Raw genomic sequence first — 17,294 nt, 5'->3', positions numbered from 1 at the left:
TGTCAATTAACTTATTTTCCTTTCTGCAAGCACTCGAGTGGAAAGGAGTGGCAGATAGTACATGACTCCTGCAGGTGCACCTCACCGAAACAGTACACACACTGCACATGGGCATCCATAACGGACATCTTTTGTCCGCAGTCTGGGCACTTTTTGAACCCAGACTTTGGATCCTTTTCCTTTTCTTCAGTCATAATACTAACTACCTGAAACGCAATTCACAAGAACAGTCACACTATTTAACTATATAGATAGTTTAACTTAGAGAGGAAAAATCTAATTAACTACAAACTGCAAAAGACAGCACAAACAGCCCAAAAAGGCAACTGGTAATCCAATATCAAAATCCCAAGGGGCAATACTAATCTAACAAGCTGTAAGAAAGGCCCAAGGCCAAGAGGCCGAAGGCAATCAGTATATTTTACTGGGAAAGGGAAAACAAAAACCATAAAAAATCTGCTAACTAGATAATACTATAATATATAATAGTAGAAAGATATAAAATTCAAATAGAAAAACTTGCTGAAAGTTGTTAACTCCCACAATAGTCTCAAGCAACGCTGGAAACCAAGAGGTCCGTGCCGCGGCAAACTAGATCTGGGGTAATTCCAGCAGTGCATTGTGGGATAAGGGGTTTGGTCTCGAGCTACTGGAAAACTTTGAGCTTGCTAGTTGACCGTGTCGGAGCCGAGGATCGGCTCCAAACCCATCAGTGAAGAATGAATGGTGAGATTGAACAACTTCACATCAAATGTTTGTTTTTAGAAAAATAAAAAAAATTCAGAACACTGGCTTATACTATAATCCATTTTTGTGGTGGTGTTGGTGGTAATAAATATTTTGTATCTTTCTAACAAATTCCTTTTTTACCCATTAGATGGATTTACTCATTGGACAAAAACAGATGCTGGGGATGGATGGAACATTGAAAATCATCACTGTGTACTTACAGAAGCACCTTCAGAAAAATGCTTTACATCATCATACGGGTAATTCACTGTACTTCGTTGCTGTTTGTCTATAAATTCATTCTAATTTTTGAAACATTTTTGCATGGTTCCTTGAATTGCTTTTGCGTACTAAATCATGACATATAAGAATGTTGTTAGCACAAGTACCTCCAGCCAGAAAATGTCATCATTTGTATGCATCTGGCAATTTACATAATAGGTTCCTATGAGGTTTAAACCGATCACTGCCATATAGATATTAGCTTGTGATCTTCATGATGTAATTGTGCTGTTTGGAGTTCAATCCTCAGTACATGTTTGATGAGTGCTTTGCTGGCTTTCTTTCTTTCTTATTTTACTACACGTACTATGTTGGAGGCTATTTTCTCAAACTGATAGCCACTAAAGATACTCCGTTAACCACCAGCATACACTGGGCTAAAATCCAAAGAAACCTGTGTGGTAAAATGGATACATGTGTTTCTGCTGTTTACATACCTCCCCTTGCTTCCATGAAATCCTTCAACTCCTTGGGAATCTAGCCTGGCAAACCTAATTTTGGGCTGGTGAGCTTAATCTAAATTGGTTAGATCTTCTCCAAAGTAAACTTACGTCCAGATTCAATAAACCCTACACAGTCTATTTACATATACTGTATGCACATGGTAGCACACTGCTTTGGATTCAGTAAGCGGTTCTACATGGTGTGTAGAGTTGTACAAACAAGGTAAGCATTGTGGCATGCTAATTACAGCGTAAACAGCTGAATTGTATGCTAATCAACCAATCCAGGATGGAGGAGCTATTCCACAAGCTATAAAGCAGCCGTGTAGACTTGGTGCTGGTTTTCCCTGGGAATTCCAAAGCTTATTGGAATACAGCCATGGAAAGGAGTCTACGCAGCAAGAACATTAGGGGCTGCTGTTGCTTTAATTCATATGTATGTGCAACAGGCTGAAGTCTATGCTGCTGCTTCTAATAGATCATGACCAAGAAGGTGAAGAGTTTTCAGACCCCATTTAACTTATCACAGTCTGCATGACATGGAAATTGTAGAGCGCTACAGGGTGGATAGCGACACACTACAGGAACTCTGCAAACTTGGTTGTCCTCAGCTCAGACCCAGGGCAAACTGAGGGGAACCCATACCAATGGAGGTATGTACAGCACTTGAAATTTTAGCCACCGTAACCTTTCAGAGACCAACAGAGGACATGCTGAGGATGTCACAGGCATCAGCATCCAGGATCCTCCATCAATTTCTGAATGCTGTGCTGCAATATGCCAGTGACCACATATATTTCCGCATACTCCTGATGATAGGGCCACAAATATGCAGGAGTTCTACCATGTAGTACACTACCCTGAAGTACTGGGTGCCATAGATTGTGCACATATCGAAATTAAGGCACCACCCAGGGAACGGGGAAGGCTTTGCATAAATAGAAAGGGCTTCCACTGTATTAACTGCCAAGTTGTGTGTAATACCAAGAGAATCATCTTGAATGTGTATGCTGGCAACCCAGGCAGTTACCATGACTCGCATATCTGGCACTCCTCCCAACTCATGTTGACTAGAGGGATATCCCACAGGGTCATTTACTAGGGGATGCAGGTTATACGCTGGAACTTTGTCTGATGACGCCCATAAGAAGTGCGCACACACCTGTTGAAAAATGCCATAATGAGGCACACTCTCATACCAGAAATATCACAGAATATGTGTTTGGGCTTCTGAAGTCGCAGTTCCAGTGCATAAATACATTGGGGGATCCCTGCAGTACAGTCCACTTACTTGTACTGAAATATGCACAGTCTGTGCCGTGCTACACATCATCATCCTGAGAAAGCAGCTTCCGCATAATCAACAAGAAGGGGCACACATCCCACCACCAATGGAAGGTCCCCACAGCCACAAGCGGGTGAGGAGTCAGAGGGGGTGCCAGCAGCTGGTGTGGGTGTAGGCAGATGTAGGCATGCACAATATGCCCTCACATTGGCTAAGAGGCAACACATGGCACACACACTCACCACCTAAGGGTCTGAAACCTTCATCCTACACGCATGCATGTGGTAATATTGATGCCAGACAATGCTGACAACCTTTACCCTACCTGTGTAATGCCTGTGTGCTACTAGCATCACACAGAGTCAGCCCTGAACTAAAGCTGTTGCAGCTGCTGGATTTACAAGGTAAGTGTTGACCCTGGAGTGCATTGTGTAGTAATACAATGAATAGCATATCATTGCTTGTTGTTACTTGGTAATGTAAGCAATCAAAGGTTGGTGATTTGTACAGAAATTACTTTAACATGTGACAGATTTATGTGACTACATGTGTCCTCTGTCAAGTATAGGCCTCAAAGATTCACACATTCATACCTCTCAAAAGTACTGTTGGTCACCAAATGTCCTTAGTTTAGCATCATACTTTTGTTCTGGAAAATCATTAAAGAAGGAAGTTAGAAAGTAGTGAGACACATTTCAATTTCAAAACCCTCAGAATATTATGAAAAATATGAATGCAAAAAAGTTTGATTCTGTTGACTGTAACTTTTTAAGACCAAATATATCAAAGGTTCATAGGTAGGTACTAGGCTCTCTGCCCGAAGGCATTTATAAGCCTAGCCAGAATGTGTTGGCTTTCGCCGCCCCCTTAGATTAGTTCCCTGTGCCTCTGTCCAGCAGAGCTACTGAAGTGATCGCTGGGGTAAACTTTCTGTTTCCCATCCAGTCGTCAAGGTTTCTCTTTAAGAGTTTGGAATCTTGTTCCAAAGCATGGGGAAGTCTTTGGGACAGGAATCTATCCCTCCAGCATGTCCTATTTATTGTTGTGGTGAGGTTTAGATCCCTAGAGCGTGTGGCTTGAGGGGATATGGTTTTCTTTAGGTGGAGCATGTCCATCAATTCTGGGTTGGACATGGCCTTGTATGACGGGCAGAGATCACCTCTGAGTAGGCGGTATGGAACCGAGTACAGCTTTCTTCAGTCGAGCTGCATAGGGCATCTGTTTTTTTTCCTGCTGTTGCAGGTGTCTTGTAAGGTACATCCCAAATGGGGAGTTGTACTCTGATGGGTCTGATGAGTGATGAGTAGAGGGGCACAATGACCTCTTTTGATCTGGATGCGAACCCTTTTGTGATTCTTTTGGCCACATAGAAGGATTTTCTAATCACTTTGGCAATGTGATTATCAAAGGAGAGATTACTGTCTACTTGGGTCCCCAGATCCCTTATTACGTGTTCCATATTTAGGGGACTACCACCTGTTTGGTAGTTTGTGGGTATTTTGTTTTTTCCAAAGGGGATGACTATGCACTTTTTGGCATTTAGCTTGAGGCCATGATTTTGACATCAGGTGTCTGTCTCAGTGAGACCCTTTTGGAGGATGTGTGTGTCAGCCGGAGAGTCGGTTAGTTGTCTGCAAACGTGGTCAGCCATAGTCCTCCTGTAATTGCCTGTACCTCTGAGAAGTATATGCCGAACAGGAGGGGTCCTAGGACTGAGCCCTAGTGAACGCCAATTGTAACTGGTTTACAGTCGGACCTAGCTCCCACAACTCTCACCATGTGGGTTCTGTCCGTGAGCCATTTGGCAACACATCTTGTGACGTAGGGGTTTATGTTCAGGCTAGTGAGCTTGTCTATAATACCAGAATGGGGAATGGTGTCGAAGGCCTTTGCGAGGTCTAGGTAGGGTGTGTGTACCACCTTCCCCTTGTCTATAGCCTTGGTAACTGTCTCAAAGAAGTCCACCAGGTTTAGGAAGTATGATCTGCCCTTAACAAAGCCAAACTGGGTAGGGTCCAGTGTTTGGAGGTTCCCAATGTCTCTGTTAATGAGTTCCATGATAATGCACTCCATAGCCTTGCAGACCAAGCTAGTCATGCTTATAGGGCAATAGTTCCCGGGATCTGTTGTGGCTCCACCTTTGTGGAGCGGAATAACCGTTGCTGTGCGCCACTCTATGGATACATAGCCTGTAGAGAGGCTGAGTTTGAAAAGTGTGTTTAGGTGAGGGGTTAGTTCGTCTTTGAGCTTGTATAGGACGCAGCCCTGGGACACTGTCTGCTCCCATTGATGCTGTGTTTTTGGCTTTGGAGAGGGCTGTTTTAACCTGAGTGTCTGTGATTTCAGGGTCTCCTCATTCTTCTGGTATGCTTATGGGCCCTTTTGGGGGTGAGAGGGGGGTGAAGTTTGCACTGAACCTGTCTGCCAGGATGTTGGGGATATCTGTCGGTTCAGTGTATTTTGTGCCATTTTGCACTAACTCCGAGCAGATCTGAGCATTGCTACTTAGATTCTTGACATAGCTAATGAATGCCTTGTGGTTATCTTTGGAGTCTTTGGCCATTTTTCTTTTGAAGCTCGCCTTGGATGATTTTATGAGGGATTGTAGTTTCTTGCTGATGCTGATCAGGGATGTCTTCCCTTCTTGGGATTTTACTCTTTTCTGTACTAGTTTCCTCCGTCTATTGTATAGCTTGTTTATGGCAGGGGTCCATCAGACTGGTTTCCTTTTCTTGGAGGCGTGAGTCTTGGTTTTGCTTGGGATAGCACGATCCATGCATTCTTGTAGGTGCCCATAGAATGCATTAGTAAAGGATTTTGTAGCTTGGACAGCATTATCCTTTAGCATGGGGCCTTTGAAACTTTCCACCTCTGTCTTAAGTAATGTGAAGTTTGCATTTGAAAAGTTTTTCACGGTGGTTTCCTTGTCCGGGGGGGGGTGGGGGAGGAATGTGGATATCCAGAGTGATTTGTTTATGATCAGATCTAACCAGTGAGGGGTTGACCTCTGGTGTGGAGCACCGGTCGCCTATGTTGGTGATGACCTGGTCCAATATGTGTCATCTCTGGTAGAAGTGTTGACCAGTTGATCCAGTGTGTTTGAGTTTATAAATTCTAGGAAATGTTGGGCAAGGGAGTTAGTACTTGAGTAGTTGTCCCAGTTAATGTTTGGGTAATTGAAATCACCCAATATTAGTGTGTTTGGTAGGACCTTTATGTTTCCCAGTGTTTCCAGGTCCTGGGACATGGTGAGTGATCTGTAACAAGCTACAATTTGAATTGCAGTTTTTCCCGTTGTTAGTTGCATGTGGATTATCTCTGAAGCATCGTGCTGTGCCACTAACCTGGAGGTGTGGGTATCCTTGATGAATATGGATACGCCCCCGCATTTTGTATTTCAGTCCGGGTTCTGTGGCCGAAATGTATGTATGAGTTGTAGCCTGGTAGTGCTGGGGTGCTCTCTGGAGCCTTAAACAAGGTTTCTGTTACTGCACATATATCTGTTTTCTCCATACTGAGGAGTGCCTGGAGTGCGTGCATTTTGAGATTTAGACTTCTGGCATTGAGTAGCATTACCCTCAGTTTTTTGTTACTTGTGCTATTTACGGCAGTGGGTTTGTCTTTTGAGCCTTGCCTAAAAGAGGCACTATGAGGGTGGCAAGAGCCTTGGCCAGTATTCGAAAGCCTAAGGGTGACAGGTGCAATCCGTCTCTAGCGAAGCAGTGTGGCTTGTCGAGCATGTCATCCCAGGTAGACAGACACTGGATCCCCTTTGAATGACACCAGAAACTTAGCCAGTTGTTAAAATTGATCATTTTTTCTTTATACCGTGGTATCATTCTTGGTGAGGGCAGGATGCTACTCAGGGTCAGGGTTATACTGGCCTGGGCTACATGATTAGAGAGCTCTTTCATGTGTCTTGTCCAGGGAGGTACGGCTCAGGTCATGGACACCAACATGGACAATGACAGAGTCGTATTTGTACTTGTTCTGGAGTGACCTGAGGGCTTGTGTTATTTGGCGGATCCTGGCACCCGACAGACAGCTAACAGTAACCTTCTCCTTATTCAGCCTAGTGAGTGGGACGTCAGTGTGCCTGACTATAGAGTCACCCATTACTAGTGTGTTGGATATATTATTTTGCCTTAAGGACTGTGATTGCATGGCACACTGGTTTTATGAAGTATGTCTTTCATGGTTTGTGTTGGGGGGGTGGAGTTTGCTTGGATGTCTGGTTTGGAGGTCTCTGTTACTTTTGCAGATTTTTATTTAGAGCCTCCGAGTATGTTTTTGTGTATTTATGTGTGTTTTTTGCCAGTGCTGGTTTAATGGCTCTATGTGAGATTGGTGGTGTGATGCAAGTATTTCCCTTCTTCTCTTGACTGTCTGATCTTGGGTTGAGAGAGCTCAGCCTCCAGTTTGATTGTATAATTGCATCTTTCGCATGTATTAGTGTTTGGTGGTAGGAGGAGAGGGCTGTCTGTGTACATGAGGCAGTTGTGACATTGCCTCAAAATGCCCAGATTCACCAGTTGGACTGGAGAGTACACCTGAAACTGCCCTTTGGACATGCCTGTATAGGTACAGTGAACTGTTTTACTGGTTGGCTGGTAAGGTCGAATAGAGAGCTTTGTCCTTCTGTAAAGTATAGGGAGGGGGTCTAGTGCTAGGGTTTATAAGTGCTTGCTATGAGCTTTGAGCAAGTGCCGGGCTGAGAAATGAATGGCTTGAGTGCTTAAGTTGAAAGGTTGTCTAGTTCCAAGGGAAAAATTGAAGAGGAGACTTTGTGGAGCCAGGAATAGTTATACCCTAGCTAACCGGTGCTGCCAGGCATGCAAAATCGGGCAAATGCCGTTTTTATAGCAGGGAAATGAAAGAGAGAGAAATTAGCCCAAAATGGCCAATAAACTACTAATTTATGGACTGAAACCACTCCTCCAGGGACAGATAAGCTGCTCAAAGCTCCCCTCTCTCACATGTGAACAGAGGAACTTCCTTCTATCCAAGTAAGGTATGGGCAAACAGAGATTTGTAAAACCGCCCTGAATTCAACACTAACCTGAAAACTGGACTATACAAGGTTAGAAAGTTGGGAAACTAGTATTTTTTTTTTGTTTGTTTTTTCAGAAAATAAAGCAGATACAATCAAAAAAACACTTTAAATGCACAGAAAAGGATACATATATCTCAGATCAGAGTTGTAGTCAATGCCCCTAGTAATAAAGTAGGAAGAAACACAAGTACAGTAAAAGCAGATGAATAAAGTGCAATTTTTTATATATGTATAAAACAATAGAAAATGAACAAACTGATTTAAAGAAGTTACCCCAATTAACCTGAAAAAAGCTCAAAACTGAGTCCTGTTCCAGCAGTCTTCAATCAGACAAGTTTTAACTGCACACTCCTGCCACTAGGGTACAGGAGAACCTTCTCCAAAAGACGGCCTGGATCAGTGCTCAAGTTATACAAACAAAGCTAGATTCAGCAGGCCTGAATCTGGTCTATGCTACAGCAACAAGGCACACTAATTTCAGTAAGAAACAGTTCAAATAAGCAGGCACAATAAGCTTGTGACCAGAAATTCCCAGCTCAGAAGGGCAGAATCCAGCCTCTCCTCCCACGAGTGCAGACCACAAACCTTCTTAATGTAGAATAACTTGCCTGAAGCCCAAGTGCTTAAACCAGAACTAATACACTTTTAGAATAGCAGCCTTCAGTCAGCAATTCCCAGCTCCCCTGGATGTGTCCTGCCACAAGAGTGCAGACCACAAACCTTCTTAATGTAAAACAACTGGTATGAAATATTACCTACGAAGCCATTATACTTGGTGACATAAACATAGACTGGACATCTCTTTCTTCCCCATCTCCTACTCAGTCTCAATATATATGGCTTCCACCAACTCATGTCTTTCCCTACCAGGTACAACAGAAACTCTTCTTCAGGAACTATTATAGACTGGATCATTTCTTCTGATCCTTGTCTCTACCATAACCCTGACATTCTCACTAATTTCGTAAGTGACCATTCCCCTGTTCATATCCAGAGATACACCAAACACCCCTCCCAAAGAACAACTTTACAGAGAATGTCGTGATCTGACTCTCTTCAATCCTGACAATTTCTTCTCCACATTTTTCAACATTAACTGGTCCTTCTTCAAAAGCCTCCTTGATGATGCTGTAACCTCTTTCAATACTCTTATTTCTTGATGTACTGAACTCTATGGCACCGTCCAGGAAAATCAGGGTAAAATCAAAATGTGCCCCCTGGCCATCTAAGCAAACAAGCTGTATTATGCATCAGAGAGATGCTGCCTGGAAAACTTGGGCCAGAAATAAAACTCCTCCTTTACTCCAACACTACAAGAAACTCAGAAACAGGTGCAAAAAACTTGTTCTCAGAGATAAAAAAACTTTCTTTGCCTCCAATCAAAGTAGCCTTCAAAACAACCCCCCAAAATTCTGGTCTAGCATAAATAAAATCTTCCATCCTGGCAATCCTCCTATCCCCAACCCGTTCCCTCTTAATACCGCCTCAGAGACTGCTGCCCTCTTAAATAAATACTTTACTGAAACTATCCAAAAACTAACTCCAAATAACTGTACTGCCTCCTCTCTACTTTCTCATTGTAGTCCTCCTTCCTCTAGTACATTCTCCTTACAACCAGTTCCCACTGCCTTTATAAAATCGCAACTAAATAAACTTAAGCCCTGCTCTCTCTTTGTTGACAATCTACCGTCCTACTTACTTAAAATAGCTGCCAGTGCTATTGCTTACCCTGTGTCTATTCTTATTAATCATTCTATTACTGAATCTCTCATCCCAGACATATGGAAATTCTTTTACACAATCTCTCTTCACAAAGGAGGTAATTCCACTGACCCATCCAACTATCGTCCTATTGCTATACTGTCCCCTCTTTCCAAAATTCTTGGTGTGTCCGCACTCGGCTACTTAAACACCTGCTAGATAATGACCTTCTTACTCCCACCCAACATGGCTTCAGACCTCACCATAGTACTTCTACAGCTCTACTTTCATTTACCCAAACAGTATCAGAAGCCCGTGACAACAACCTACTAGTTTCCTGTCTATTCCTTGACCTCTCCAAAGGTTTTGACACCCTCTCTCACTCTAAACTGATAACTAAACTGTATGACCTTCGTCTTTCCACCCCCTCTTTAAGCTGGTTTTCTAGCTATTTAGCTAATAACAAACAGTCCATACGCTGGAAAACTGTCACCTCCCCATTCCTCTCTATTAACACCGGGGTACAGCAAGGCTCTATATTGGGACCTCTCATTTTCAGTATTTTTACTAACAATCTATCCTCTGTATTTTTACTAACAATCTATCCTCTGTCACCAACCTTTCCACTCTCTTACAATATGCTGATGACTCCACCCTTATTACCACTGCCCACAGCATCCCAGAACTCCTTGCGCTTACCCAAGACACTATTGCTTCCATTGAAACCTGGCTCACTGATAATCAACTAATTTTAAACCCAAAAAAGACAAAACTTCTACTTTTCCTTCCTAAAACACTGGCACCACACATCTACTTTCTCGGTTACCTCCCACAACAATAGCACCATCAGACCAAAACCCTTTACAAAATTACTTGGTGTCATAATTGATGAATTAAAATTCGACATACACATCCATCATTCCATTAAAAAAAAAAAATCAGAAACTTGGTCTCCTGTATTGGAATTACAAACTGCTTCCACCTTCCTCCAAACCCTCCTTGTCCCTCTCTCTTATTACCCTGTCTCCTGTATGCTGTTCCAGTTTTTACCAACCTTCATTCTTCACTTCTCCCTAAACTAGAGCGAACATACAATAAAATAGCTAGATTTGCCTCCAGTCTACCTAACAAATCCCACCACTGCCTTGCCCTTAAATCATTGCAATGGCTTGAATTCCCTAAACAACTGTCTCTTTCTCAACTGCATATCACACACTCAATACTTTATAATCCCACTTCCTGTCCCTCCATCTCTAACATTGTATCCCTCTACAACCCCTGCCATCAACTTTGTACATCTGATGAACGCCTTCTAGACATTTAAAAGCCATGAAAAATATTGGCAAGTCCCTATATAAGTACTCTGTAGCTCACACCTGGAATTCCCTTTCACTGCAAATAAGAAGCATTCCTCATAAGCTCCATTTCAAACAAGAACTCGAGCAGTATCTTCTTAACACATGGTCGTGCCCTTTCCAAGCCTCTACTTGACTTCTGACTGATTCCCTCCTGTGTTATACTTCTGATAACTTCAATTACTCTCTCTTTTTCTACCTGCTTTCTTTTCTTTTTACTCCTCTAACACTCCAATTTAAAATATCGATATTCTGCTCTTGTAAATATTCCTACTCGAGACCTATGTCTGCTGCTATTGTATTAGAAATTTTTGAAACTTGTACATTAATTTTTGTTTACTTTGTTAATCTCATTTTATGTAATGTCTTTTGACTATAATGCTATTGTAATTTTTAATCTTTGTATTAGTTACTGCTTTTTCTTATTGGATTGTCTTGTATATGTATTTGGAGCTTTTCTCCACGGGTCTCCACTAAAAATGGGCCTTTGGCTCAGTTGGACAAACCCGGTTAACAAAGACAATAAATAAATCAATAAATAATTATTTCTTTAATGTCAGTGTTTTGTAGTGCGTGGCTTAGCACAAACAAGGGGAAACAGCAACACAATGAATGTCAGGTTTAGCTTTGCTTATCTTGCTTGCACAGCACTTAGCAGTGTGCAAACCTGGACTAGTGACCCACACAGGAAAGCGGACAGACCACTTGCAGACAGGGTGCAGAAAGTGTAAAAATCAAAAAGGATACATTGTTGCAGTTTTTGCTTTCTGTAATGCAGCGTCACTAAGCAACGTTGCGCATCAGTTAGCAAGGTTCCCCAACACTTGCAGCCATCGAACACCTGCAGACCGATGCAATCGGTCAGTAATTTAAATGGATTAATTCTATTAATTCTGTTGGGCACTGCGGAAACAGACTAAGCTGTATTGAGCAGTAGTTAACACACACAAGAATGAATAGGGAATTATCATTATAACTGTCATTTAACTATTCCTGTGGCAGCAGATGTGAGTGTAGGACTGTAATAGAGATGGTCCTGGGTTCTAATACAGAAGTGCAATGAACAGAAAAATATTTAACTATTTGCACATTCTTGTGGGAACAGGTGTTAGTGTAGGGGTGCCATACACATGGTCCTGGGTTTTATTGTAGGACATTTCAGATATTTTTACTGTTGTTCCATTTCACATTATATTCAATTCCACTTATAACACTTTAGATAGTGGAGCTTACATGAATTATAGGTACAAGGGATAAAGACACCCTTATTGTGTTTTCAGATGTATGACTGAGGGTGTACTGTCTACTGTATTTCTGTAAGTATAATTCTATCTGAACATTGATGGCGTCACACTTTAATAAGACACACACACACAAATGAATCTGTGTAAAAGATCCTTGTCAGGTCACACGCATACTTGGTTAACACCTCAGACTACCAGCCATATTTGTGAATGATTCATGACTATGTGTGAGCAGCATTTCTTCTGTGGCAAAGATAGAAAATCATCTCTGTTGAAGAGGAACATGTTTGTCCCTTATGCATAGGTTTGAATCCCACACTTTAAAAAATCAGTTTATCAGTGTATAAAACCAAAACAAAAATGTTTTAGGTCATAAAATGTATGCCCCTCAGTGCATGTCTGTGAAATTAACTCACCTGACAGTTGCCTTACAATTTTCAAAACTTATTTCTGACCTACAGCAGAAGACACCCCTCAAACTAATGTCAAGTGTCAGACTAACCTTCCAATTTAAAAACATTTATTTCCTTCCTGCTTGGCACTGCAGCTAAACCCCCTTACTTCGCACATAAGTTCCACTTCTATCAGAGATTCTAGTAATAAAGAACCTTTACATCATTAAATGAACCCACCTACTTCTTTTCCATCAAACTTCCCTGAGTTACTAATACAGACGTTGACCTTTTGTCATTCTATCATAGTTTTACTTTAGCACCACCTCTTAACATTTCACAGTCTCTTTGAAAAGCTGTAGATACTAATCATCATAATGACTATGTATTGTACCCAGACTCCTTAAAGAAGCATTTTCCTTCTTCTCTAGACCTTTAGCTCATGTACTCAGTCTCAGTATTTGCTCTGACTTATTACTTTCTCTGGGGAAAAACAGCCTGAATCATCTCTCTTAAGGTCATAAACGTACCATATATCTCCAAATCACTTTTACAAATTTACACTTCCACCCCTTCTTAAATTTTTTGCCCCCACTTGTTACTCCCAGCATGGATTCTTACGTGCTTTCTGTATTACCACAGGTCTGTTTCAGGCCACTGATTATAAACAAACTAGTATTAAGAAAACACACCAAAAGCTCGGAATGCTGTATCATCACAGCAGTTATCTCACTCCCTCTTCCAAACATATGCTGTTTATTTCCTACCTCATCCCCTCTCTCTTGTTTGGAGCCCCTCTCCTCACCAACCTTCAATCCTCCCTAAAGTCAAAACTGTCATTCTGCTACAATAAAATCATTAAGTTTGCTACTGGGACCAAATCTTCCTCCCACCACTATGATGCACTCCACTCCTTGAACTGGCTGCAACTACCCCACCATCTCTCTTACATTCAACTGTTAACTGCTCACAAACTCATTTTCAAACCCTGTAACTGCCCTTCCTCACCTTGCATTATCCTGAGAGGCTTCTCAGGTCCAGTAACCAGAACCTCCTTAAAGTGTACAAACCCTTACATGCACCTGGGCAATTTCTCCTGTCTTTCTCCCTCTCTCGCCTATGGAATTCACCCCCCCCCCCAAATTCGAATCACCCAAAACCACTCCACCTTCAAGACCATGCTCCATTCCCATCTCTCTTCTCACTGGGAATGTTCATGCTGTCATCCCACCTGACTCCCTCTATACCATTTCTGCTCCCCCATCCTTTCTTCTTTATTTATTTATTTTTATTTTTTATTTATTTTATTTTACATTTGTTGACCGGGCTAGTCTGGCTGGATACATGTCCATTTTCAGCAGATGCCCGAGGAGAAAAGCTCCACTATATACTGGTACATTACATAAAATACATTACTGTAAGATACAACTTATAAGGATCAAAGAACTAATTGAATGTAGGATATTAACAATACAGAAGCATTTTTACAGAAATGTACAGTTCTTAAATTACATTATTTTTACAGAAATGTATAATACTTAAAATACTAAATACTGTGTAGAATTCCTAATCCCATATTATTAGGAAAAGCAGGAGTAGTAATTTTGAAAAGAAAGAAAGAGGTAGCACATACAAAGGTCTATACTATATAGTATTAGCAGTTAAGATAATACATTTGTGCCAGGGCACCAGTTCTAAGAAATAGAATTGCACAGCAGGGAGCAAAGTGTAGGTTTAAGTGAGAGGGTAGATGACAGGATCCAGAGGTGTATTGAGTAAAGAGAAGAGATGTTATAGGAAAATTAATATCTAAGTGGATATAAGGTGAGCTACAGAGGAGGAGTGATACAAGTAGTAGCGACAAGTACAGAAAGTAATGGAGAGAGCTGTAAAGAGAGTTGGGTACTGAAGTCAGTCAGGATTAGAGCAAGGGCATAGCCAGTTGGATTTGAAATGGTACCTTAGTTGTTTCTTGAAAAGTTTTGATGAGCCTAGGGAAGTCAGTTCTATGGGAAGTTTATTCCAGTAAGAGCCAACAACATTTGTAAACAAGGAGTCGCCAGCTTTATTGTGTGATTTGAGAGTAGTGACTAGCAGTTTGTTTGCTGAGCGGAGGGAAGTAAGATTCTTGTAAGGGTTGACAAGGTTATTAAGTATTGGTGTATTATTAGGGTAATGGAGATTTTTATAGGTGATAACTAACTGGTGGAGGATCCAAAAAAAGAAAGAAGAATGGCAGGACACTGCTGGATTAACTCCTTCTTTTATTAAAACAACCAAAACATCCAAGGATAAGCGCTTTTGGGTGTGATACCCTTCATCAGATAAAGAGAACAAACATTACCACTGTTTTAAATTAAAAGCCAACCAATCAGCAATCAGTAAATTACCCGACTTTTTAGTAGGGCGGGTTTCAAAGGAACCATGTCATTTAACCCTGGGCTCCTATGAGCCCTCAGCTCCACGATCCATTCAGATTCAAGGGATTCTGTCATCAACCTTATGTCTCCTCCCCTATTATTTAACCTTACGTTAACCACAGCCCTTAAGCTGAAAGTATGTGTTGAGTGCTGTTCAATGTGCCTATAAAGAGCATTATGCTCATTTTTATTTCTTTGGCTACATGTGAACAATGCCCAGCATATTATGTTGGGAAGACCAATAATATGTTTAAGATCAGAATTTTACAGCATCTTTCCAATATTAGAAATCCTGCCATTCTTCTTTCTTTTTTGGATTTTGCTGTTTGCTGTTTGGTAGGACTTTGTCATAGCACAGAACTTTTGGTTTTGGACTTTAACTGGTGGAGGAGAATTAGATTTTGAAGTTCAAGCCAGCCGAGTTTTTTGAGATTAACACAATGATGGTTACGAAATGGGGAACCTGTGGCAAATCTGGCAATGCTATGGTAGGTTGTGGCAAGTTTCTGAAGGTTTGATTTTGAAAGGTTGATAAAGGATGGGGAGGCGTACAATAATGTAGAGATGAGTTTGGGCTATAGACACCCTGCTAGTTGGTGTAAGAAAGGGCTTAGGTCTATAGAGGGCACCTATCTTTTTATTAACAGCTTTGATGGTTAGGTCAATGTGGCAATCAAAGTTCAGTTGATTATCTATTGTAAAGCCTAGCAGTTTAGTGGAATAATCAGGTGTAATGATAGTGCCATTGTCAGACACAATAGAGAAGGAGAAGGGGGCAGACTTAAGGGTAGGTGAGAAAAGTAATAATTTGTTTTTTTTTTTGGGATTGAGGAGGAGACAGATATGTTGGAACCATTTTTCTGCTGCTGTAAAGACTTTTTGGGTGGAAGAATGGAGTTCAGCTGGAGATCCAGCAGAGCAGATGAGAGTTGAATCATCTGCATACTGAATACATGTGGATGTTGGGAGTGAAATAGGTTATTGATAAATATGGACAAAAGAAGGGGACCTAGGATGGATCCTTGAGGGACACCGATAGTGACTGGGAGCTGAGAGGATAGATGGCTGGCCCAAAGCACAGCTTGTTTTCTATCCTTCAGGTAAGAGTCAAACTAGTGCAATGCCATAGAGTCAAGTGAGAGAGATTTCAAAGTGTCTAGCAGAAGTTGATGGTTCACCATATCAAAGGCTTTAGAGAGGTCGAGAAATAAAGCAGAGGAGAAAAGGTTGTTATTGCGATTTTTGTTGATATTGTCTGTGAAGGAGAGAAGAGCAGTAGAAGTGCTATGGAAAGGTCTAAAGCCATGTTGGGAGTCTGCTAGTAGGCTATTATGTAAGAGATAATTTAAAAGTTGTTGGTGTATACAACGTTCCATAATTTTAGATAGAGGTGATAGAAGGGCTATGGGACGGAAATTTGTAAGCTCATTAGTGTTTCCTCCTTTATGCAGAGGAATGATGTGGGAGACCTTCCAGAGGGAAGGAATAGTAGATTCGGTTATTGTTCTGTTAATTAAGATGGAGACTGGGTATGCTAGTTCTGCTGCTGCTAGTTGTAGATATTTGGCTGGTAGTTGGTCGGCTGATGGAGTGCATGGTTTAAGTTTTGAGAGTAATTTACGTATATAGGTAGTGGAGACTGTATTAAATTTTAGTGTGGGGGTATTTATTTGAGGAGAGGTCTTTTGAAGGGAAGTGGGGGGAGCCATGGTGTTTGCTAGTGAGGTGACTGTTTCAGAGAAGAAGTTGTTGAATGTATTGGCAATTATGTTGGGAGGGGTCTGAGCTAGGTTAGTTGGCGTAGGTGTTTTGGTATTCCCTGGATGGAGCAGTTTGATGATTCCTGACCAGAATTTTTTAGGGCTAAGATTTTGATTTTGCTGATATTGAAGGTAATAATTTTTTTATCAAGATAGGTGAGTTTTTTTGTTGTATTTCTAAGGTGTTTGAAGTTTTGATGGTCAGTTGGGTTTTTTGTAGTTCTCCATTTTGACCATAGTTTGTTCCTTAATAGCATGGTTTGCTTGGTTTCTTTAGAAAGCCAAGGGGCTGCTTTGGATCCTATTCTAATTAAGCGAGAGGGGGCGTGATGGTCAAGGATATGGAGAAATGTGTTGTTGAATAGGGTAACAGCTTCATCTAGGGGGAGGTGTTGTAGAGCTGACCAGTTGTACTCTTTGAGTTCATTACGGAAAGAAGGAAGGTTAAAGTTTTTTTTGCTACGTATAGTACGATAGCTAGCCTGTTTGAGATTATTTTTTTGTTTAGTGATGTAGGTGAGGAGATGGTCGCTGATTTTGTCTGGGAGTGTTCCAGTTTTATATAAGAGGTGATTATTGTTGACTAATATCCAGTCCAGGATGGCTTGTTTATTAGTAGTTTTGTTAATT

General features: G+C 41.3%; 1 protein-coding gene across 1 annotated transcript in view; it reads left to right on the top strand.

The window, feature by feature from the left end:
- Positions 1-810: 810 nt before the first annotated feature.
- LOC122803834 overlaps positions 811-17,294 on the top strand; it is a gene marked incomplete at its 5' end in the record, with an annotated part of 970,101 nt that continues 953,617 nt past the window's right edge. Inside the window, one exon of the mRNA XM_044073518.1 lies at positions 811-989. Within this exon, the coding sequence (XP_043929453.1) occupies positions 811-989 (179 nt within the window). The remainder of the gene's footprint in view (positions 990-17,294) is intronic.

The sequence above is a fragment of the Protopterus annectens genome, chromosome 6.part0 (genome assembly GCF_019279795.1).
Source record: "Protopterus annectens isolate FY-2018-M chromosome 6.part0, PAN1.0, whole genome shotgun sequence".
Classification (NCBI taxonomy): Eukaryota; Metazoa; Chordata; order Ceratodontiformes; family Protopteridae; genus Protopterus; species Protopterus annectens.
Note: the sequence above shows the minus strand (reverse complement) of the source record. Positions and strands in the feature narration are given on the sequence as shown.